This window comes from Daldinia vernicosa (genome assembly GCF_022497035.1).
Source record: "Daldinia vernicosa strain CBS 139.73 unplaced genomic scaffold F5Y00scaffold_47, whole genome shotgun sequence".
Classification (NCBI taxonomy): domain Eukaryota; kingdom Fungi; phylum Ascomycota; class Sordariomycetes; order Xylariales; family Hypoxylaceae; genus Daldinia; species Daldinia vernicosa.
The window spans coordinates 231238-254388 of NW_025953963.1; the positions used below are offsets into that span (position 1 = coordinate 231238).

General features: G+C 46.2%; 9 protein-coding genes across 9 annotated transcripts; 4 read left to right on the plus strand and 5 right to left on the minus strand.

Moving 5' to 3' along the window:
- Nucleotides 1-731: 731 nt before the first annotated feature.
- On the plus strand, nucleotides 732-1797 carry F5Y00DRAFT_244704 (uncharacterized protein). The gene has a single exon (XM_048008867.1). It carries the CDS (start codon nucleotides 1077-1079, stop codon nucleotides 1575-1577), a length of 501 nt encoding a protein of 166 aa, XP_047862110.1. The 5' UTR covers nucleotides 732-1076; the 3' UTR covers nucleotides 1578-1797.
- A 594-nt stretch (nucleotides 1798-2391) lies between these two features.
- F5Y00DRAFT_272292 (uncharacterized protein) lies at nucleotides 2392-3582 on the minus strand (the record flags this gene model as incomplete). Its single annotated transcript, XM_048012946.1, has 1 exon — nucleotides 2392-3582. The coding sequence occupies one exon, from the start codon at nucleotides 3580-3582 to the stop codon at nucleotides 2392-2394; it is 1191 nt and encodes a 396-aa protein (XP_047862111.1).
- Nucleotides 3583-4896: 1314 nt separating this feature from the next.
- Nucleotides 4897-7827, plus strand: F5Y00DRAFT_272293 (HET-domain-containing protein; the record flags this gene model as incomplete). Its single annotated transcript, XM_048012947.1, has 1 exon — nucleotides 4897-7827. The coding sequence occupies one exon, from the start codon at nucleotides 4897-4899 to the stop codon at nucleotides 7825-7827; it is 2931 nt and encodes a 976-aa protein (XP_047862112.1).
- A 776-nt stretch (nucleotides 7828-8603) lies between these two features.
- Nucleotides 8604-9887, plus strand: F5Y00DRAFT_254856 (MFS general substrate transporter; the record flags this gene model as incomplete). The annotated part of the gene is made up of 1 exon (XM_048010219.1): nucleotides 8604-9887. The coding sequence occupies one exon, from the start codon at nucleotides 8604-8606 to the stop codon at nucleotides 9885-9887; it is 1284 nt and encodes a 427-aa protein (XP_047862113.1).
- Nucleotides 9888-10479: 592 nt separating this feature from the next.
- On the plus strand, nucleotides 10480-12434 carry F5Y00DRAFT_244705 (Homogentisate 1,2-dioxygenase). The gene is made up of 2 exons (XM_048008868.1): nucleotides 10480-10917; nucleotides 10977-12434. Exons 1-2 carry the CDS (start codon nucleotides 10850-10852, stop codon nucleotides 12304-12306), a joined length of 1398 nt encoding a protein of 465 aa, XP_047862114.1. The 5' UTR covers nucleotides 10480-10849; the 3' UTR covers nucleotides 12307-12434.
- On the minus strand, nucleotides 12435-14738 carry F5Y00DRAFT_244707 (FAD/NAD(P)-binding domain-containing protein). The gene is made up of 2 exons (XM_048008869.1): nucleotides 13951-14738; nucleotides 12435-13810 (listed from the first exon to the last, which is right to left on the minus strand). Exons 1-2 carry the CDS (start codon nucleotides 14237-14239, stop codon nucleotides 12789-12791), a joined length of 1311 nt encoding a protein of 436 aa, XP_047862115.1. The 5' UTR covers nucleotides 14240-14738; the 3' UTR covers nucleotides 12435-12788.
- Nucleotides 14739-15493: 755 nt separating this feature from the next.
- Nucleotides 15494-17386, minus strand: F5Y00DRAFT_150090 (FAD dependent oxidoreductase). Its single transcript, XM_048004515.1, has one exon. It carries the CDS (start codon nucleotides 16950-16952, stop codon nucleotides 15669-15671), a length of 1284 nt encoding a protein of 427 aa, XP_047862116.1. The 5' UTR covers nucleotides 16953-17386; the 3' UTR covers nucleotides 15494-15668.
- Nucleotides 17387-17685: 299 nt separating this feature from the next.
- F5Y00DRAFT_244710 (MFS general substrate transporter) lies at nucleotides 17686-19962 on the minus strand. Its single transcript, XM_048008870.1, has 3 exons — nucleotides 19227-19962; nucleotides 18923-19135; nucleotides 17686-18875 (listed from the first exon to the last, which is right to left on the minus strand). The coding sequence occupies exons 1-3, from the start codon at nucleotides 19368-19370 to the stop codon at nucleotides 17775-17777; spliced, it is 1458 nt and encodes a 485-aa protein (XP_047862117.1). The 5' UTR covers nucleotides 19371-19962; the 3' UTR covers nucleotides 17686-17774.
- Nucleotides 19963-20159: 197 nt separating this feature from the next.
- Nucleotides 20160-23070, minus strand: F5Y00DRAFT_244714 (MFS general substrate transporter). Its single transcript, XM_048008871.1, has 2 exons — nucleotides 21174-23070; nucleotides 20160-21101 (listed from the first exon to the last, which is right to left on the minus strand). The coding sequence occupies exons 1-2, from the start codon at nucleotides 22400-22402 to the stop codon at nucleotides 20909-20911; spliced, it is 1422 nt and encodes a 473-aa protein (XP_047862118.1). The 5' UTR covers nucleotides 22403-23070; the 3' UTR covers nucleotides 20160-20908.
- Between the last annotated feature and the right edge of the window lie 81 nt (nucleotides 23071-23151).

Consider the following 23151-nt stretch of genomic DNA (forward strand, 5'->3'; position numbering starts at 1 on the left):
AGTAGAACTACGGCGGCGCTGCCCGTTCAACTACCTAAATTTCTAACGAAGACCAAACCAATATAGTTTATAATGACCTCCGTTAAATATCCCATGACTTGAGTGTGGTTGAGTTGGGATCAGTCGGTATCTCTGTCAACTAACCAGCTAACACAATCAAGAACGACTTGAAGATGGGGGGCTGTGGACACAACAATCCGTGACGGTTAACACGGCGAAAGATGTATACAGTATATACATGATTAAACACTGTATTAACACGAAGCCGAGGGATCGACAAGCAATACCCAAACCGCCTGGCCTGACCGCCAGCTTTGGGGGCGGAAACCAGGTAGGTATCATATGAATTATTCCATCGCATTTAATGTTTCTGCATCCGACCATTGGTAATTTACGTTGGAAAAAACTACAGCTTAGTTAAGCATTATTAAGACGTAGTATTGTACCAACTACTCTTGAATATATCCTATCCCTAACTAGCAAAGAGCTTCAGTAAATACTAAGCTACTTAATTCCAAGACATAAGCTATTCTGTTGACGATCTTGTGTAGCTACCTAGGTTAGGTATCTACTTAATACATAGCTGAGCTCGTATTGCATCGGCATACGGTAGACCTCTCGTATCCAATTATCTCTCTGGTAACTTCCAGATTCACTTTAGTTGAAACACCTAGCTTCTGCTGTGCATACGTCAATATCGATAGTTTAAGCGATGATAGACACAGCTTTAAGCTGTTGATGGCAGCTCCTTAAATCGATGCAACCTAGGTACGGGCCGAGATAGCCTTTCAGCTGCTAGAGCTGTGTAGTTGACGAATCATCCGTGTTACCCCGGAATTCATCATCGTGGGTAATCAGGCACCCCCTGGTTACGCCGACGTCATGTAGTATGGCCCCATACGTGATTCGTGTCGCCTCAAGGTCCCCGCATCACGAATTCGGATCACGATGAGGAAGACAACTATTTTGAAGTTAAGATATATTTAGAGATTATTGCCTACCTATCTTACAGTTTTCATCTTTAGTTAATTATCTCATAAACATTATACACCATAACCAGACGGAAACCAATCGTCATGTATGCGAAATTTATCTTCACCACCCTCGCCTTGGCAGGCAGTCTAGCATCCGCAACCTATGCCCCGGAACCTATTAAGGTGGCGGAACGCAATGTAAAACCACGCCAAACATTAAATCCGGGTGGCCCCGTTGAGTCTCTAAGCTCCGCAGCCGACCAGGGCACAACCGGCGTCCTGTCTATTCAAACCGATACTTCCCTTTCAACTCCCGCTCAAACCGACACGCCTGCTTCGCTCTCCATTCAGACCGACACGTCCCTTCCCCCCACTATTCAGACGGATACAGTAATCAGTAGCATCACCAGTGTTGTCTCCCCTACGACTTCGGGATCCGATGCCCAATCGTCCACAACAGACACTTCCGACGCATCTTCATCTGAGGAGTCTTCTATTTCCACATCCAGCTCTGATGGGGGAGCGGCGTACCCGCAAGAGACGGGTTTCGCATTAGCCGCAGCGGCGGCAGCGGGGCTCGTTGGTGTCGTGGCCGCATTATAACAAATACAATAAAAATGAACTATCATGTACCATACTCTAATCCTAGAATCACCTAAAGATATACACGTTCATTATAGTTTGGGCGAAATATGATCAAGCAAAATTGTCTAAGATGGGGTAAAATGTAATGAGTACCTACGATGAGATATGGAGGGTCAATATGAGTTTATGTATTATTATCAGGTAGCGTGTGAAGACTCGCATACTTCAAGTTATTATTAGGAGGTAGTTAACTATCCCCAGTTTCTCATACGTATTGCGCGTAAATATAATCCTGTCGTGCTCTAGTTATAGGATAAGTACTACTTATAACATAAGTCCTACAATCGTGAGCACTTTATACAGTGTAACGGCGTATTAGTGTAAAACTAATATGCAATTCAACAAGCTTTTAACAATCGCCTCTTTACTATTGAAAGATCATAATGCACGTTGACTGGTGAGAATTGCCAACCATCTAGATTTGAAGAAAAACAACAATGTTCCAGGGATGTTTCAAGACAGGGACTTTCATTTAGTCTTATAATAGCCAAAAGGCGCGGTGCATATACTGGATTCTTGAATATAACGTTGCAACTATAGTTCAAAATATTGTAGAATGAAAACAACTAAACTGGGTATACAGGTATGTAAGTATAAGAGGTAGGTAGGTACCTAACCTAACATAAGAGATAAATAGCAAATAATATCAAAGCGCTGCTTAGATACGCGATACTGACAACTCACTTACTTCATGCTACTATTCTTTGACAGACCTTGTCTTGACAAATTTCGCCCCCAATATATGGCCGCGTACCTATGTAACGGAGCAATCTCAAAAGTATACTGCACTGAACGACGTACTACTAGAGACCGTAACCATGCCATTGCACTTTACGCACACGGAAGTGCTGCTGCAACTCTTGCATACAATTCCGTTTCCATTGCGATTCACATTCCTGGACCCCGATATCGTTACGCTGTTGACATTGGTCATGCTGATCCCGACGTAGACGCTACCCACAACTTCACTCACTGACTGAAGTCGGTCTGGTCGGTGATGCTCCTTGGTCCTGTGTCGGGTTCTTTTGGCGACGGTTGTTGTAGTAGGTTCGGTGACAAGTGCGGGCTCTAACAACTTGGGTTTGGACTTGTGCTTATGCTTATGCTTTGGTTCGGGATCGACAGGATATAATTCCATGAGAAACTGCCTGTCGCCTTGCGACAAGACGGTGTTTAGCCCGATCTCCGTGTTACCGTTCACCGTATGTCCTTTCCGGACGGGGTAGTGCATGATGGAATGTGGGTCATAAGGTGTTGTCCTATTCCCAATAACGCGGCTCTTTCCATAGTTACGATCGATATCGTCGTCATTGTACCCATCTCTCTTCAGCGCGTCACGATTGAATTCGAGTTTACAGTTAGGATTCTTCTGCTCGTGTTCAAGGCCCAGCGCGTGGCCGAATTCGTGTAGGATGTCGGATTGTACCTGATCACGGCCTCGTCCCATATTCAATTTCATGGTAGGCTGATCAATGGCAATGGTCTCGTTCGCGCGGCCGATAAAGCTCGACGGGCGACCCCGGCATTTGAAAGTGATACGGATGTCAGAAGAACTGGGGTCGTAGGACTTGAGAAAGCTAAATCGGATGCGCATCGGAATGGCGTTGTAATACTTCACGACAAGACTCTCGACTAGTTGTTTTTCTTCGTGGCTACCATCCAGAAAGCGTACATTCAGGTAGCGTTTTTCACGAGGCCAAATATTATCGTCTTTCGTTGCGACCCCTTCCGCGGGACGTTTAGTCGACGTACTCGTGGCGTGTCTTCCATGCTCGTGCCCTTTCCTATGACTATGACCATGCTTATGCTCATGCCTATGGCTCCTCCTCCGCCGATTCGCCGAACTGGTGTCCTCTCTATCACTAGAGACCAAAGTTACATCATCGTCGCTATCGGACAAAGACGAAAAGAGTGAAAAATCATCATTATTGGATGAAGAAAATAATGACGATGATCTGCCCATGCTTCAATACCTCGATGGATCAGCGGTCGAGCCTTGGCGCGCTGTCTTGACTTCTGTGGGCTCCTGGACTATCCTTACCCAGCAACGTAAATGTTTTAAGAATTACGAATATAGACTAGGAGAAGGGGAACGCTTAAGCTGTGGAAGGAGGCAGACTTTATTTCAGCCCGATGTACCGCCAAAATCCCAGCCCCTGAGGATCCCTCTCAGCCCCCACACGAAGAGCCTCACGTATCGTACGTGTACAGCGATACCACCTCGTCTGTATTGCCTGCCTATTCTGTATCTTACTGTCGTAATAATGCGAGAGGCGCATTATAAACGTCGTGTAACGTCAGTTAACAAGTTCATTGGTGTAGCAAGCTGCCTCCAATCTCAGTTGCATGAATGTTAGGTAATATAATGGATTTATATTACATGCCGTCTTGTGTGCGCGCGTAAGAAATGTAGTATCCTAAGTCGTATTGTGAATTGAGATTATTATAAGGAGGCTGTAGGGTTATTCAGGTAATTCATCATAATTCTTTGGAGATACCTACGTAGGTGCAGTATACTTTATAGCCCTTTGGAACTTGAGGACATAGGTTTCTTAATATAAGGAAATTTGGATTATACATATGTCTTCTTTAATTTCAACTACCATGAGTTCATGTCACTTGTCGCAGTTATCTACTACCTACTTGTCAGCCTATTCCGATGCTGGTTTAGAGAACCCCTGGCCGAAATATCCCCCAAAAATGTCTTGGCACGACTTTGATGCCAACAGCGTAACATTGCTAGAGTGGCTATGCGTCTCTAGGATTTTAAGCATGCATTTCTTAGGTAAGTTTCGACGCACTTCAGGATTTATCTCCCACAATGTTACTTCACTTGGTGGCATTAATTCGTTGATCCAATCGTCAACTAATCCTGATCCGACTACGATTCCCCGACTTGTCAGCCTGTTAAAGTACAAGTGCTGTTAACGCCGTTCATCGCCACAATATCTACGTCCTACTCCGCCGTCTGTTTGATGGTATGCCATAGCCCCCCTTCCTAATCCAATTCTACCCCCTTGACCTAGGTATGTAAGCTCTGAGTATGTGTCACTCTAAGAGATAGTCAACTAAGTATCTGTATATGTTCCGGTGTACTCATCGCGCATAGCTGGGGTCGTCAACCTCAATTGATGCTCCATTACGTACTTAGATATTAGCAAGGACACCCAACGTCTGATACTTTCTTCTACATATTCCATTCTATTATATGAAATTGAAAGCAATAAATTATTCGAAATAACCTTACCGTTTCCTTTCTTCATTCCCCGCTATTAATATGTTCCGTTGGCACCGTCCAACATGTCGAAGGCCTGATATATGTGCGGTTGATACCGTGCTCTTCTGCTCAAGCTGTGACTCGGTAATAGAGTTATCAACCTTCCAAATACCCTGTCTTTCAACCCAATCTAGTCATCAAGGCAATTCCCTGGAGTCTCTAGACCTCCGGTGGCCATTGTCGGTTCAATATTCCACGGACAGGAAAAGGGGTAGCAACGTCTTGGAACGCCAAGCCTTAGCCAAAGATTCAAGGACACGCCCTACTGGTATACCAAAATCAAGTCAGTCGTGTCTTGGGGAGAATGGGTCCGCTACTAGGTCCTATTCCGATGGAAATTTATATCCTTCTTTGGCTCAAAAATACGACATTCGACTTCTCAGGCTTTCTACTACGTCCTCGGATGATTATCTCCATGGCGACTTGGATGTTGCCGATTTAACCAACCCTAACTCGTTTGAAGCACTGTCATATTGCTGGGCAGGAGAAACCAACAACAATGATAAAACAAAGTCAATATTCATAGGAACACTCTGGGACATAGTTCCCATCACTAGGAATTGCGATTCGGCTTTACGACTTCTACTTTCGAAGGGCCATTCAAATCTATGGGTTGACTCTATTTGTATCAACCAGGAAGACCCCTACGAACGGTCACATCAAGTCGCTATAATGCGTGATATTTACTCTAAAGCTTCGCAAGTACTTGTGTATATGGGACCTACTGCAGATGACAGCGACGATGCAATGGATGCATTGAATATGCTTTCTCAAGCAGTAGAACCCGATCTAAGCACTTCTCAGAAACTAGGTCTAGAGCGCCTTTTCAAAAGACGGTACTTCTCCCGCGTCTGGGTCATCCAAGAGATTATTATGGCTCGAAAGGTTACTCTATACTGCGGGGATAAGAGCGTTTCTTGGACGTCATTTGGCGACCTGAAAGTACCCTACCGCTATACTCACAACGTGCCTTGGCTGTTAGAATATGGCCAAGGAAATGACAATAGAATGAGTGAGTTAGATGGTCTTTTGCAGCTCTTAGATGCCACCTCAAGCTGCCAAGCTTCTGACCCTAGAGATAACGTGTTCGCCGTACTTGGCCTCCTACGCAATAGTATCTTCGAGGGGTTGGCTCCTGACTACCTCTTATCAAAGGAAGAGGTTTACATTGGCATTGCATCATACCTTATTATACGTCACAGCAAGACCGAGATCTTATTATATCCGAAGAAAAATCCACCGAACTCGCTTCCTACGTGGGTTCCGGACTGGTCTATCTACCGTCCAGCCAAGATACCATTAGAAGGCTGCGAGAATAACACGGTCTACGGCATATCTCTATCCGACGTTGCTATTAGACTGGAACAGTCAAAAATGGCAGATCAGGACGAGTCCAATCTTTGCTATGAAGACGACGACAGTTTTAAAGTGGAATATTCTCAAAGTCTCCCTAGGAGGGGGAATAAAACTCAAAACATCGTATGGCTCGTAGGCCCCCAAACTACCTGGACGCTATTTACGACTAGTCCTGAGAAATCTCCTCGTATCCGGCACTTCTCAAAATCGTTGACGGAAGACGATACTGAAAGGATACCCGGCACCTTATCAAGTGTCAATGCGCACACAGGAGCCTTAAGCATACAAAGCTACATCGTCACAAGTCTCGAGTCATTCTTCCAAGTTAATCACTGCGACTTTATTCAAAGGATTTCTTTCCCAGGCCTCGAGTGCGACTTCGAGTGGATAATTAGGACGGAAATCCCCGCAACTGCAGAGCTTGACGTCGTGGTGTATGTCCCGGGCTGCAGTTCATATCTACACCTGCGAAGAAGCTCAACTAGCGACGATTATAGTCTTATCGGTACGTGTCGAGTGGGATTTCGTCAAAGCACTGTAAAAACTATACCGTTGGATTTACCGGTGAAACTTCGCAATCTTACGTTTGCCAACGCTGTCGACATAAATACTTCTAGCCAAGAATGTAACACCAACCGCCTCCACGCATCCTACGGTTTCGACCGGTCATTCATTGAGTTTCTGGTTGATCTTGTTGAAAGTAGAATCGGAATGCATATAATATCCTACTTCAGATCTCAAGACGCGAGTCTTAGTAACTTGCGAACAACCGTACTTAGCAGATACTTCCAAGATAGAATTGGGATATCAGCCTTCTGGAAAACCGGTTCGGGATGGAAGGTCACTGCAATTAGAGGCTGGGATACCGAATACATCAAACGTGTGTGTGTTATAATGGCAGAGCAGCTCGAATTCTGGACCCGGCATACCACCTGGAAGGCCCTTGATTCCATCGGGACTTGTATGGATTCGATGAACATGTTGAGCCAAATGTGGTCTGACTGGAACAAAGCTGCGAAAGTCCTTGCGGCTATTGAAAAAGGATCATTGACGAAGAATGTGAATGATCACCCCGATACAGCACGCTCTATCGATTGCCACGAATATGCCCACGGCATAGAACCCCAGACCGCTACAAGGCTTGGCCTTCCAAATTCTTGCGCATCCCTCTCGTCGTTAGTATCTACCCTAACGAAGTTGTCAATAGAGATGATGCACCAAGTAGACTTTGAACAGGAACTCTTTAGCTGCTATGTTCCCGGGATAGATTACGAGGGTGAAGATGGGAAGCTAAGTGTAGCCGAGCGCACCCAATTGGGGAGGTTATACACTCATTTCATAAGGAGCTCGGCTGAAACATCGAAACGTTCCCTTCACGACCCTCTAATAACCTTGGGGACCGAAACCTTCTACAATATGGTTAAATCTAGAATTGCTATTCTCGAATGGATTAAACCTAGCTGGGAGTCGTTCCAAGCCCGCCTTGTGGAATTTCGACAAGTTTGTGTACACATCACAGCCATCGACGCATTTCAAGAAGGCATAAGCGAATTTCAAAATATTGTGATTGTGTGAACTATTTTGATTACATACCTCACTTAGGTACCTGTCAATTCAGCAATGCAGTGTATCATAAACTAATAACCCCCTTTTCGACTTTGATAATCCTAATTCAGCGCAAGAGACATGTGTTTTACAGCGAATATATTGATCAGCGTGTATCAGTGTATAGTAACGAAGTCCCCGTAGTCTTTTCATATTTCCCATGCAATTTGTCTACTTACTATTAAAAACGGGAACTTGCAGTTGATCCTGTGAAGTGATTCTTAGCAAAGGTAATACTAAATTTCTTAGTGAATGTCTTTCTATACCTTTTAACCAGACTAACATCTCTTTTATCATCCTTTACTGCACCTTCAAGTCTTCCACAACAGTCAAATCAGGCCATGCTCCGATATAGGGGCACAAGATTAAGTATTATTCCGTTGATAAGTATCCGTGACTGCTACTGCAGAACCTTTGAGTGACCTTTCGAATAGGGTATTGATGTAAACACTGCAGCTGTTCAGAGATGGACCTAATGGCTCTTTACGCCATTTAAAGGCCGATTCACGTGGCTTGTTGAGAATTGTATCATTCTAAGTTAAAACAGTTACCATGTTTTCTATCCAGATATTGCAAATAAATACCACCCATAATCTTTATTTATCTGGGTACAACGGGCTTGGGTTTGGATTCTCTGGTTACCTGTCTACGAAGGCTTCCAGTCCGTTAGCTCCTACGATCCATACCAAGATCCCGGCATTGTTAACGCAAGTCAACCCACAGGACCAAGCACAGCCAAACGAAGTATGTCAGCAGAAGAGTCTTCAAATAGAGACTGGTTGCCATGGTCTCAGGTTGCTGCAGCCTTCCTCGTACAACTGTGTACACTGGGCTTGAGTAACAGTTTTGGTGTTTTCCAATCATACTTCGAACATAATCTCCTTAACTCATATTCACCTTCCAACATCACCTGGATTGGAACGACCCAAGGATTCTTATTATGTATATCGGGAATCATCAGTGGTCCGCTGTACGATAAAGGCTACATTAGATCCCTAATGTATTTTGGTGGGGCATTGAACGTTGCCGGCCTATTGTGCACCAGTTTCGCAGGACAATACGCGTGGATTATTCTCTCATTTGGCCTCGCCATAGGTCTGGGGTCCGGTGCTGTATACGTACCATCCCAAGCAGTGGTGCAAGCCTATTTTGACGAAAAAGAGGCCGCTCTACCAACAGGCATCGCTATGACAGGATCGAGCGTCGGCGGAATAATATACCCTATAATATTTCGGCGACTGGAAAATAGGTTTGGCTTCTCGTGGGCATGCCGTGTTATTGCTCTAGCAAATGGAGTCTTTTTGCTGGCATCATGCCTATTAATAAAACCTCGGCAGCTACGGGATACAGAAAGCAATGAAGGACCGCGACCTTTCAACTTTAAAGCCTTTTACGACTGGAAGCTAATATTATTGGGTATTTGTGCCCTGCTCCTGAATATAGGGGTCGATGTGCCCTTCTACTTCATATCCACCTTCGTTCAAGGAAAGTTAGGGCTCTCTCCAACAGTAGGCGACTCTCTACTTGCGGGAATCAATGCTTCATCTTTATTCGGCCGCGTTTTTCTCAACTGGATATCCAATTTCTCCAAGCCCCTAATTACGTGGCAATTCACAATTCTTGGGGCATGCGTGTTGTTATTCTCTTGGTCGGTTATAAAAACGCTAACAGGAATAATTGCCTTCGTGATTTTCTACGGATTCCTTGTGGGCGGTTTAACTGCTTTAATACCACCAGCAGTCCGACAACTTGATCCAGACTCGAAAGATATTGGAGCTAGAATAGGTCTCGTTGAAGGGTTTCAGGGAGTCGGTTTCTTGATTGGACCGCCTATTGCTGGAGCAATTTTGGAATCTCCAGCCGGTTACTTCAGGGTCAGTATGTTCTGCGGAGCACTTTACTTTGCTGTCTTTCTAATACTCGGTATTCTCACATGTAGACGATCTACATCAGAGGAGGAGCATCCGAATGAAAGCCTAGCTCTATCAAATATTGAAGGAGGGGAGACAGCTGTGGGGGTAAATAATTGAGAAACTGTCGTGAGGTGAAACCAAACAGCATGGAAGTAACTTCTTTGTTCCGTGAGGAAATCTAGTCTAATCACAAGAGCCTGTGGTTATTTACATTGAACATATCCTTTTAGATATCTCATTTAGAATCCTAAGGGGAACAGTTAGGTTGCTAGAATGTTTACTTTAGGTAATGTCTCATAAACAGCGAAAAATACTTAGCTAATATACTGAATTGATACGAGACATTTTCTTGGTAAACGTTTGAAGAAATCTGTAGTTGAAAGTTATTGGTCGAGTTATAGAGTTGAATTTATAGGAATATGGCGTCTAATAGGGTGGGCGGTTCTAACCCGCCGGGGTTACACAAAAGGGGGCGAGGGGTTCACCTCCGGGCCGGAACCAACATAGTAGAACATGACCGAACGTGGCATAGACGTACATAGGAGGTACATCTTACAGGTGCCCTCATGTGATGAAATCTCGGGGTTGACAAAGCGGATTAAGCGGCTATTGCTGGATATTAGCGGTATCTCCATGACGTTTAGCGTTGGAGGCGTTGGAACCTTTATCCCCACTCTCCGCATTTCTCCAATTCTAGCGTCGGCTCTCCCCTGACAACTCACCCACACGCACCCTAAACACCCTAAACATCGCCCTATGTCGCTTATACGTTGCTTACCAGCGCGTGCTGTAATACCGGCGCATTAGGTGCATACCTAATGTCTCGGAATGCCTCCTTCAAAACCTTCTACTCGTTCCGCTGCGTTTACCTTCAGTAGCCGTTGATCCCTACCTAAATTACTTCCGATTCCGTCAAGTCGCATCCGGTTCCGAGTTGCTTAGATCGCGATCATGTTGCTACGTTCAATATTTGATCCATCTCACGCCAACTATCTTTGAGAGATGTACAATATTAATCTATACTAGTTAACTACCTAAAGTAAATTATATACGAGTTAACTCCCTTGAAACCACTCACGATGCCCGTCACTACATTCGAATTTGCCGAGAAGTATCGGTATCAAAATGGCTTTAGGTCTTACTTTGAGTAAGTCGGCCTTATCCTATTACCACTTACACCAAATTACTTACGCTATAATAACCTAGGACTGAGGCTATCTGGGGTGCTCTACCCATTGGTCAAAATTCCCCTCAGAAACCTCCGTATGGACTATACGCCGAGAAGCTTTCCGGTACTGCGTTCACGGCCCCACGGCACGAAAATCAGCAGTCATGGCTCTATCGCATACTACCTTCGTGTGCACATCCGCCATTTTCCCCTGCTGCTGACAGTGCTTCAAAGTCTGATAAGCTGATTGATCCCGCAAAGCTTGAATACATACCAAATCAACTGCGATGGGATCCTTTCGATCACGACGACCAGACCGACTTCGTCTCAGGTCTGCGTTTGATCGCCGGAGCTGGCGATCCAACACTAAAACAAGGCATTGGAATATACGTCTACGCCGCGGGAAAATCGATGGACGAGCGCTCTGCTTTCTACTCAGCGGATGGTGATCTTCTGATAGTCGCTCAGGATGGAGTTTTAGATATCAGAACTGAGCTAGGATGGCTTCTCGTCCGGCCCATGGAGATCTGTGTGATACCTCGTGGGATCAGGTATCAAGTTCATCTACCATCCGGTGCAGTCCGTGGATATGCACTTGAGCTTTATCAGGGCCACTTTACGCTGCCAGAACTAGGTCCGATCGGATCGAATTGCCTTGCCAACGCCCGCGACTTCCAGGCTCCCGTTGCTTCATTTAGCGAGGACTTTGGTACTACCGCTTCCGAAGGCCCCAATATATACGTGATCACTAGCAAGTTTAATAACTCGCTCTTCCAAACTAAGCAAGCTCATACACCATTTGATGTAGTTGCTTGGCATGGAAATTACTATCCGTATAAGTATGACCTTGGCCGTTTCAATACTATTGGAAGTATCTCGTATGACCATCCAGACCCATCCATCTTCACAGTGCTCTCGGCTCTTTCAGACCATCCTGGCACTGCTATCGCCGATTTTGTTATCTTTCCGCCGCGCTGGCTAGTGGCCGAGAACACGTTTAGGCCACCATGGTACCACCGCAACACGATGTCTGAGTTTATGGGCCTCATTGCCGGCGAGTACGATGCGAAAAAAGGTGGGAACGGCGGCTTCATGCCTGGTGGCGCAAGCTTGCACAACGTTATGAGCGGGCATGGGCCGGATGCCAAGAGTTTCGAGGGCGCCTCCAATGCTGAGCTCAAACCCGCTTTGGTTGGTAAAGGTAGCTGTGCTTTCATGTTTGAAAGCTGTTTAATGGTTGGCGTCACCGCATGGGGTCTTAAAACGTGTAAAAAGGTCCAGGAAGGTTACAACGAAGAGAGCTGGGGTGGCCTACAGGCTCACTGGAAGAAGCCTGAAGGGGTGAGTGCTAACAGTCACTTGCTATAGTAAGACACCCACGAATAAAGCCAGTCAGGGCTTCGCGAAAGTCGTGGGTATATCTCTTTATTTTCACACTGCTTTGTCGTAATGACATCTTACCGACGTCAAAATATTGTTAATATATTATTCTTTCAACCATGGATCGATTTTATCCGAGCCAGCGGTTCAGTGTCGTAGATCCGTCATATTCCAGAAAACAATCTCTAAACGCGAAGAAAAAAAAGAAATACCAAGGACCCTGCCAAAAGTTATATGGTGTAAATTGGAGATCTAAATACAGAGGAGCTGCATCTTGTTTGGTATATAAGGTACATATACTAATTAAAATACTAATTAAACAAATCAAGGGAATTAATACCAGAAGCTCTACCCATCCCATTACCTGCAAGCCCGATGCTCCAATCTACGGATATCAAAGAAACAAGGCTTAAATATCTTCCTGGTTCTATCGCCATCTAGGTTATCCTCTTCTATTTCCGGCTCCCATCTCACGCAGGATACACCCCCTTCAGCTCTGGATACTCCGGAAGCGGTATGCCACCCTTTTCTTCGGGTGCGAGACGCATGAGTATCTTATCGATCTTGAAGAAGGAAAGAATCGACACGATGAGGTGCAGAAGGGAGATAGCCCAGCTCGACTCTAATGTCATAATTCCGGGTACACCTGGCATAAGCTTTTGGGCGGCGTCGACGTACGGACGAATTTTCACGTCGTAGGCCTCTAGAGCGGTCGGCACGTCGCCCCTGTGTCGCGCCAGCTCTCCAGCCAGTGTCCAGGCCCCCATTAGGGAGACTGTTGTGCCCATGCCTGATACCGGCGCTGCGCAGTAGCCCGCATCCCCCATCAGTGCGATGCGACCTTTGACCACATGAGGCGCTTTGATTTGCCCGATAGAGTCTGCGTAGAAATCAGTCGATTCGGCCATCCCCTTGAGGAAGCGATCCATCTGCCACCCGGACCCGCGGAATATTTTGTCGAAAGTTTCTTTTTGCTCCTCGACGGATTGCCGTTCAATTCCTCGTCGCACCTCTTCTGAATCTGTGCGCACCATCAGGTAGACTTGAGTGTAAGGCCGGTCTCCCGTGCGCGTGGCTATGCCGCGTCCCTTTCCTGCGTGGAAAAAACGCGCCAGGTCGTCATCCCCGGGTTCTTTTGGAATGGTAAAGTACGCGACATAGACGTTCAGGCGCTTGAACATGTCGATTCCAGCCTCTTCGCCAAACATCATGCGCCGCGTTCGCGACCACTGGCCATCGGCTCCGACCACTACGTCGTACCGCCTCGTCCGACCATCTGAGAAAGTTACATCCACACCCTTTTCATCTTGGTCCAGTCGCGTAACCGTCGTGCCGAATAAGTAGCTGACGCCGGGTCCATATTCGCCCTCAGGAGTACTCTCCTGCTTCTTCTGAGTATCTAACCTTCCATCTGAATCTTGGAGACTAGCCTCGTAGAGAATTTGAGACAAGTCGCCGCGCAGGATCTCAAAGTCGCTAGTGAAAGACTGCTCTATAGTAGGATATTAGCAAGCAATCGTTTATGAAAGGAATATGGATGACCGAAGTGTGTCTTGGGAATAACAACTCATAATATGCTCTAGCGATAGACCAAAAAGGAGTTAATCAAAGCTCTTGAAGGTAGGTACTTACGACCGGTTTCTGTCCCCGCAACACCGAATAAGCCATGTTGCTTGCCCTTGGAGTCGACGAAGGTTATGCCACTCTCATGCACACACTTTTCTTTCACGGCGTTGATAAGCCCAAGTCTTTTCATAATCGGCACACCCCATGCCCGAAGATCAATTTGTAAGCCGTTATGTCTTATTCCCGGGTATCGTTCCACAACCGTGATACTGTTCTCCGGGTCGGAACGGCGCAGTAGCGTCGCCAAGGCAGGCCCACAGATACCCGCACCGATGATGAGGACCTTGAGCGGCATTATCGTCGAAAGTATATTATCACTTGTGGGTTAGTACCTAGAGGTGGTGTAGTAGAAACTTATATTTATCCCGGTTTGTTCAAAAGGGGAAGAAAGGAGGAATAGATATCGGTTAACTATATCTGATAAAACAAGAGAATTGGTTGATATAGTGTCATTATTAGATATGCGGGAGCGTAGTCTTATATAGATATCTATACATCTTCATTGATGTCTATACGTCTGTGTATACCGGGGTCGAGCGAATATGTTCGGCTCCGCAAGCTAGGCCTTCTCGGCCCTCGTCTTGTAGTGCATAGTCCGAAAAGCACGGTCCATACATAGCTCATATTATGTAGCCCCAGCCTAAATGTGAACCGTTACCACCCATATCCACCGATTAACCAAGCGCAAAAGAAGTAATTTGTATCCCCGAATACTATACGGACTCGGATATATTTTTTCAGGACCAACCGTCCGACCGTCCGAACCTACTTTCATCACCGCAAAACATCAGACGAGGCAGCTTGCATAGTTCACGGAAGCTAGACCGCAGAATGAGTCAAATTTTAAACAATTCGTAAGGAGTTAAGCCCAACCCCACCAATAAGTCATTAACTAGAGTAATAGGTAGTCTACTGGCCGCGTCTGTGTAAAGTCTATGCACTAATGGCTCCGAACGAACCGGGTTTAGTGTCTCCAGTAGGTGCCGAGAGCGAGAACGAGAACGAGAGTCTGTAACATATTGCCAGCGGTCTGGACATTCAATTAGTCAACCTCATGTGCATGCCAAGTTGCGTAGATATATCAAGTGCCAGCAGCTCCATCCTTTACTCGATCTCGGTATGACTCTAACTAATAATGGTAGCATCATGTTGAAGTTCCAAGGTAGGATCTGATTTTGGGACTTCGGAGAGCTCGGATAGTTATGTTGACATAAGACCCGTCTTACGGTGTTTATTTCCCCGTATGCCCACCTATCTTGCATCAGATGAAGGGTGTGTTCGTCTCTTCGCCAAAACCTACAACGCGAGGATGTCTACCCAGCAGCAACAACAAGGACGAAATGGTATGCACTAAAAGAGGAGCCACAGGGGCCATATGCCGGATCTAGTGTACGGGTCCCGTAAAGCTTGGAACGTCTAGTGCCTAGCTGATCGTCTTGGCAAGGTAGAGGAAATGGGGGATAGTCGCCTCATCTTCTGCATTGCCTACCTACCTCGTAGATATTCTGATGTAACATTAGCGCATACCCCACCGATAATGTTGAAATGAGCAGTTAAGGGACGGCTGCCAGGTAAAAATATCAGCAAGAATTTTAATAAGGTAGGACAGACCTCCCACTTCACTTATAACGAAGCAAAACCGGTCCATCTCACACATTCACCATTCTTTTCACTACTAACAACAGGCTTCAAAGCATAAAGCATGTCGACATCAGTACTCCAGTTCAGTTACGTAGGCGACCCTTGAAAATCAGGCGCATTCTCTCTTCGGTAATCCTGAATACTTCAGGGAACCACGAATTCAACCCCTTGTTCTCATCCGAACGACCATTCATCATAGTCGTGAGCGCGCGGGCGCACATCCAGCAGAGAACCATGCCGTGACCTTGGAAACTAGTAGAGACCCAAAGATCTTTCTCTCCCGGAACCTCACCGACGAAAGGGAAACCATCGGGGCTATATCCCATGATACCGGTCCACACATTACGTATTCGCCCTTCTTGGTCATCTTTACCCCAGTTATCACCGAAGTATCTCGGTAGGCTGTCTTCAAGAGCTTTTACGATGTCATTGTTAAGTGTAGTATCATTTGTCGTCCCATACTCCTCGAGACCATCTGCAACAGCCTTAGAGAGAGCCCCGCCGATTACGATATCCCCCTCAAACTGCGTGCCTCGCGGTCGTTGAATCATGTAATCGTATCCCTTTTTACTGAAAAAGCTGTATGAGCCTGCTAGGCGATCCTTCGGTATGCTTAAACCGGGTCGCTGCGCAGTAACATGTCCACGTAGCGGAACGATGACTCCTTGGAATCTCTTCCAGATGCTCGCGGTATATCCATTTGTAGCCAGTACAACCTTCTGCGCTTCTACAGAGCCCCTGGGTGTTTCTACCTTCCAACCACCACCCTCGAGCCTTTCCAGATTGAGCGCAGGGGTATTGGTTTGCAAGTTAAGGCCCTTCTCTAAGCACAATTTCAGCACGCCTATAGTAAACTTGTAGGAATTCAGACTTCCTGCCTCATACGATAAGCCACCATATACTTCCTCATCTCCTCCCTGGCCACAGAAGAATTTGGAGCGTACTTCTTCGGTACTATGCAAAGCATAGACAGAGGCATCGTCGCCAGGCATGGCATCCTGCATAGCCTTAACAGCGCGCTGGTCGAACTCCCATCGCGCTGAGTCATAAACCACGTCTACTGTATCGCAAGGGTGGCTATCGCACTCAATCCCGTGTTCCCTTGCAAACGCGTGCACGGCGCGAATGTTAGCCAGCTCGAGACGAGAGATCTTGACAGCCATAGCAGTGCCATGATGCTTCTCATGCTCTTGGAATGAGAGGTAGGACGCCGCCTTCGTGTGGCCGCCTATAACACGTAAGGTCAGTTTAAGAAAACATATTATAAGTATTCCGGAACAAGAATATAAACAAGAATATACCGTTCCGTCCTGTTGCGCCCGAGCATGCCTGTCGAGCCTCCAGCATGACAATGTCGCGAGTACCATTCTCTAGCAAGTTGAAAGCCATTGCAGCCCCTGTGATCCCACTTCCAATAATTACAACTTCCGCCTTCCCCGGCAATAAATCAGTCGTGCGCACGTCGGCGATCTCGTGGGGTTCAAGCTGCCAGTAGCTCCGGGTGGGGTTCTCTCTCGGTAGAGTAACGGGGATTGCGGCGCGTTGGTCCATTGTCTAATATAGAGCAATAAAAAGATATATCTTATTCGAAGTAACTGGGGAATATGTTCGGTGCAATGAGATATTCATGTCTTGACACCGTTTAAACCCGATATTTCAATTAGAATCACGGACTGAAACTTGAGGTTCGAGTGTATGGGGGAATAATAGGTTTCCCTTTATAATTGCTACTCTATAGATTTCAGATATAGAAATCTACTTTACATCGTATTATAGGTAAACACGCTCAGTTAAATGCGACATATATGTACCTACGGAAACTATAGATAAGAAGACAGACGTTTGAGCCATTCAAGTTGCTCATGCATCACGTATCACCTATGAGGTCGTCCTCGCGTGACCACACGGTGAGGAGAACAGTATAAAAACAGTATAGACATGTGGCTTCGGTGGCTGATATTCGTATAGATAGGGGTTGTAAAATAGGGGTTAGAGCTTAACCACGAAAGAAGAGGATCTGGATCTACAATTCATAGAGGGAACACATTCTATCACTACTTAGAGGCACGCGGGGATTTAAAGGAGAGTATGAGAAGTCAGGTTGGGTATAAATAGCCATTTCATCTACTATAAATATTTAACAGTCTCCTAAGCAGAACGTCTAATTTCCCTGATTGCCTACAAGACAGCTATGTTCTTTCATCGCCAACCTCTACCTTCTCCTTAGGACTTTCATCTTCTGTGGTTACTTCAATCGGGATCTCAGTAGCTACGTCTTCTGTATTTGCCTCTACGTCGGCTTGCGCCCCGCAAGCTGAGCCGTTTTCTTCTATCTTGGGTTTTCTCATATCCCATCCACCTCTCCAACCCAACCAACGTCTCTCATGCGGTCCTCTCACAAAAAGTATCAATAACCCAGCTACCATTTGCGCAATATTGAAGGCACCAGAGTATGTCCAACCCCCCTTGGCGTAGAGCGCATTGCCGACAGCTGTACCAAAAAGCTGTCCGCAAAACGTGTGAACCATGTAGACAGAATTCACAGCATTCTGAGCTTTAGAATCAACATTTGCTATGGCCACACGGTTCCCAACAATAATTGTATTCATCCCCAGATCTCCGAAGAATGCCCAAATGACAGGGCCCGCAAGTGAAAACGTACCGACGAATGTGCCAATACAGATCGCGGCAAGAGTCACGAGGTGCGCAATTATAAGTGTACCATGAGGATGTAGGCGTGATATTAACAAGCGAGAGATGACCGGGTTAAGAAATACCGGTGAGATGCCGATAAGAGCGAAGAGGCCAATCGCTAATGTTGACATGTGGAAAACGTCAGCCAATTGGAACGTCAAAGTCGTCCAAAAAGATGTAAACATCCCCGAGGTCAAAAAGGCTATAAGCGCCATCTGAGTAAGGTCCGGCTTGAGGAAAGGGAGAGTGATGATTTTCAGAAGAATTCTTGAATAAGATGTGCCAGGGCTCAGGGTGGGATAATCTGGCATCGTGAAGAAGAGGAGTATCCACACCAGCACTTGAAGGCCGAACGAAATCCAATAGACGTTTCTCCACGACGTATACTGGGTAATAATACCACTAAGAAGACGCGCAACGAGTACACCGAACACAAGGCCGGACATGACCACTGATATCATAGTAGTCCGATGCCGTTGCGGAGCATATTGGACCGCTAACGGGAACATAAGTTGCGGAGTGACAGTAAGGAGACCGACGATAAACGAAAGGCCGAGGAATGGCGAGAAGGACTGGGTAAGAGTACAGCCAAGCCACTGAGATAGGTTAACAAGGGTTACCTCAGCCAAAGTTTCGCGCTTACTATTAGAGCCGTTATGAATATCAGGCTGAGAATCATAGGCCGTCGCCGAACAATATCGCCAACAGGCACGATCAGAAGAAGTCCAGCAGCATATCCAGCTTGAGTCATTGTCGGCACCAACGAGGCGCGTTGGTTTGAGATACCGAAGTCGTCCGCAAGAATATTTAAGATGGGATGGCTGTAGTAGAGATTCGCTACACTGAAAGACGCAGACTAAATAGGAGTCAGCATAAGTATGGCTTATCATGTCGATAGATCCAGAGTCCAGTTTAATCACTAGCAGGATAGTGATAAATCTACTTACTAGTCCGAATAAGATGTTCATTCCCCAGCTGAGATCATGATTCACCTCCGGATCCCATTTAACCCAGGAAGGTGTCCAGACAAGTCGGTCAAAAGCACTCGCCAATCGTTGGTAGTAGCTTGCCGGTGGCTCTTCGTTGGCCATTGTGCTCTCTGTATATGATTAATGCCCTTGAACCACAAATATACGAGAGGAAGCCAAGGGACACAGACAACTCATTATATACGAGCTGTCTCTGGCTTTGAGTCACACCGAAAGAATGCCATAAGATGCTGGATAACGTTGGACTACGTTGGTTTCCGGCCCAACACCGAATGAAAAGAACAAAACGAAACGGTGAGATTAGAATAGTGTTGCATTATAAGCGAACAGGGGTTTAAAGGACCCTTTTCCATGCAAGTAACTTGAACCAGCTGGCCCGAGCTAATTCCTAACCTAGATAGGTGCAGGGAATAAGCAATATGAAATGAAGAGGGGTTAACTTCACGCGTATTTTGTAATTCAAGATAATCTACAAAGGTTTAACGTTGGCTCTTAGATATGATCATATGCTGATTTAAGATCTTTTTATACTGCTACCTGTGCACTTCCGTGGTTAGAGGGCTATAAAGGATAAAATGGCCCCTATTATATGCGTGTGAAGGAGATCATATAATATAGGCTATAGCTGCTGACGCTATATTCAAGAAGCATCAAAGACTAAAACTAAGGCGCTGAAAGAATAAAACAACCAATCAAGCAACGCGATAATACCATCCCATAACGCATGCATCGCCAATAAGCTATCATTTAAGGCGAGAACCCATAATGCTAGCTACCTAACCTATACTTCTCCAGGTAAGTTTCGATATAGACTCCGCGCTTTCGGCACTACGGCAAAGACCCGAATTAACGGTTCAGGGTCTCCTATAAATAAATAAAAAGTATCCACATCCCCCATATTATATTGAATCGCGTTTACGAACCTGACGAGACATTCGCTTAAACACTTCTTCGGCGAGCATCCGAAACCTATGATCATAGTCTGATCAAAGTCTATGCGCGGAGACACGGTCTCTCATAAAATTAAAACCTATTTCCCTTCGCGAGTAGCGTTGACGGCGAGAAGGCGCTTGAGAATCAATTGACATTATCTCTTGAGCCGAATATAACCTATTATAAGCATTGTTATTCTTACACGAAGTGCTACCATCAGACGGCCCACGTGTCGTGGCATCGTAGTCCAATGTGGAACAACTAATATATTTCGTAGTAGGAAAGAATACGCGTTTAACGCAGGGGGGTCCAAATAGATATCTCTAAGGTTCTATAGGAACTAGAGGAGAGCCCAGGTACCTACCTAGGTAGGTAATTAAACTGTTTTCTCGGTGCTGGGCTAGTAACGGATTAGACCGTCGAGGCTCTCAAAAGAAGCGTTCTACCAGGCACGTAGGTAGCTACCTATTATAACAACCCCCAGCACTGGTGGATCTCATGATACTAGGTAGGTACTTAAGACCGTCATTATTCGGAATATTCCTGAAAAAGCTCTCCATTTATCTATCAACTAGGGTATCATCCAAAGCTCCTAATCTCCTCTTGCCGGTGCATTCGCTCTTCTATAAGATTCTTCGCATAGTCCGTTAAACTCGAATCCCCAATTACTTTCAAGTATCTCTACCACAATATTAAAAACCAAGCATTTAAACCGATGCAGCAGCACTATCTTGCTTCTTATCCGGGTCGTTTACGATAACTTGTTCCTCGGTTACTTTGACCTCGTGGCTATGGTCGAGCTCCGAGAGCACGATCCAGGCGAACGGGATACATAGGATGGTGAGACCGAAGTTGAGACCGATGCTGACGAAGTGATTGGCGTTTCCTTCAGATTGCATACTGTGAACAAGATAGTTAGCATGTGGATACTTAGGTACCTTAGGTAGTTAAGGGGTGGAAGGTATGACATACGCCCAAGCAACCGTCTGTCCGAGAGCTTCAACACCTCGTAGGATACCAGTGTGACGCGAAAGCGACGATAAGTCTGTCGCATACTGGCCGACAAGCCAGTAGAGGAACTGCTGGAAGGCCTGGCCGCCGAAGGTCCAAAAGAAAACGAGCGCGTACGCAGAGCCGAAGCCACCTTTGAACCAGTCGAACACGGGAGAAACCGGCGCGTCGTAGAACCGCTTCTGTAAGATCGTTGCCCAGATCCAGGTGCCAATAAGGATGGTGACAATGGCAGTAAAAGCAATGCGGGCACGGGTTCGGATATGAATGTTCTGGCGGTCGAGCAGAGAGGCAATGATAAACGAGCTGAAGATACCGGCAAAGTTGGTGAAGAAGGAGGAAAAGGCACGCGAGCGGACAGTAAAGTATGTGGTCAGCCACGTGCTAACGAAACCGTTGTAGAAATAGCTGATGAAGAAAGCTGGTAGCAATAGCAATACACGTCGTGACACTAGTAATTTGCCTACAGCCTTGAATTCGGCGCTCCAGGTCGCCTCCTTGCGTATGACGGCGCGGGTACCGTCGTGGCGCCATACCTTCTCCGCGGGGCTAAGACAGAGGGCAATAGGTAGGCCCAGGCACATGATGGCGATGAAGACGATGTATGTAGCGGAACCGACGGAGCCGGCAGAAGAACGCTGCGCGTTGAGGCCAAGGTTAATAGCGCCGCCAACAATAGGACCAGCGGCTTTAGCACTCTGCCAGATAGCGAGGTAAAAAGCACGATCCTTGGGACTCGGGTAGCCGATGATGATAGCAGCCTCAGCAGCCCAGAAAAAACCGGCCGAGATACCGCAGAGGGCGCTGCCGAAGAGCATAAACCAGGTGGTGGCGTTCACGTTATTGGTGTAGAGACCGGCGCCGTAGAGCGGATAACCAATAGCGCCGAGAGCAAGACCGTACGGTAGACCGATGCGATTGTTGATGGCTCCCGCGGCCACGCAGACGATAGAGAAAAGACCATAAACAAGAGCATTAGCTGCTGATACAGCATATGGTTCAGCTGCGCCGCCAGCCCCTAAACCGCCGAGGGCATCCCACATACCCGGCGCGGTAAAAGAGACACCGCACGCGACAGCAATCTGAAAGGGTACAGACCGGAAGATGGAATGCTTCAGCGGCTTAGAAGCCTCAGACGTAACAGCACCATCCTCCGGGTGTTCGGCGTAATCCGAAGTCGAAGACGCCATTTCTCTCTTTCCTTGACGATCCGTCGATCCCCAGGTATAACTGCTAAGGAATATGTAAATCCGTCGTCAATACCCAAGTATAACTTGGGAGGAAGCAAGTTCTGCTACCGAAGAGAACGGCAAACGGCAAATCAAATTGTTAAATTCGAAGTCTTGTTCCACGGAGTAACCCCATGGTAGCAAGACAGTGCACGAGAGCACGTAGGTATTATATATATACACGCATAGTCGTCGCAATACATAGTAGTGCAATAAGACCAAGGCCCAAAAGGAACTCGAAATTTTCGGGTGGATCCTATTGTCTATTGCGTGATTGTCTGGATCCCTACTTTTTTCGCTGATAGCGCGACGCGGTGACAATTTGACTGGGCGCCGGTAGACTGACTAGGACAAATCGCCGTCTAGGGCCGCGGAATATCGTTAGTGAGCGTTTTAAAGGGAATTATAACCTAACCAGTTTATTTCCATTATGGAGGTTTTTCTTTTTAAATCTTTATTAAGAGCGGACATTGTAAGTTTTCATGTTTTTTAGAATCGAGGGTTTAGCTAAATTAAGAGTGACAGATAGAAAATATATGATAATCTATTGTTAAATCTCATATCTTTCCTGTAAACATAGTAAGCAAATAGAGTTGGAATAGTAATACATAGTAGTTCCGAGAGCCGCATTTAACCATGTGTAGGTAATCCAATTCTACATAGAATTCCTCCTATGTGGCGGCATAGTCTCGGTGAAATGTGCAGACGAA

Coding starts and splice junctions, on each gene's coding strand:
- F5Y00DRAFT_244704 (XM_048008867.1), top strand. CDS start 1,077: ATGTATGCGAAATTTATCTTCACCACCCTCGCCTTGGCAGGCAGTCTA.
- F5Y00DRAFT_244705 (XM_048008868.1), top strand. CDS start 10,850: ATGCCCGTCACTACATTCGAATTTGCCGAGAAGTATCGGTATCAAAAT. Junction 10,918..10,976: donor GGCTTTAGGTCTTACTTTGA/GTAAGTCGGCCT, acceptor ATAATAACCTAG/GACTGAGGCTATCTGGGGTG.
- F5Y00DRAFT_244707 (XM_048008869.1), bottom strand. CDS start 14,239: ATGCCGCTCAAGGTCCTCATCATCGGTGCGGGTATCTGTGGGCCTGCC. Junction 13,811..13,950: donor TGCGGGGACAGAAACCGGTC/GTAAGTACCTAC, acceptor ATCCTACTATAG/AGCAGTCTTTCACTAGCGAC.
- F5Y00DRAFT_150090 (XM_048004515.1), bottom strand. CDS start 16,952: ATGGTACTCGCGACATTGTCATGCTGGAGGCTCGACAGGCATGCTCGG.
- F5Y00DRAFT_244710 (XM_048008870.1), bottom strand. CDS start 19,370: ATGGCCAACGAAGAGCCACCGGCAAGCTACTACCAACGATTGGCGAGT. Junction 19,136..19,226: donor TGAACATCTTATTCGGACTA/GTAAGTAGATTT, acceptor ACTCCTATTTAG/TCTGCGTCTTTCAGTGTAGC. Junction 18,876..18,922: donor TATTCATAACGGCTCTAATA/GTAAGCGCGAAA, acceptor AACCTATCTCAG/TGGCTTGGCTGTACTCTTAC.
- F5Y00DRAFT_244714 (XM_048008871.1), bottom strand. CDS start 22,402: ATGGCGTCTTCGACTTCGGATTACGCCGAACACCCGGAGGATGGTGCT. Junction 21,102..21,173: donor GGACAGACGGTTGCTTGGGC/GTATGTCATACC, acceptor TCTTGTTCACAG/TATGCAATCTGAAGGAAACG.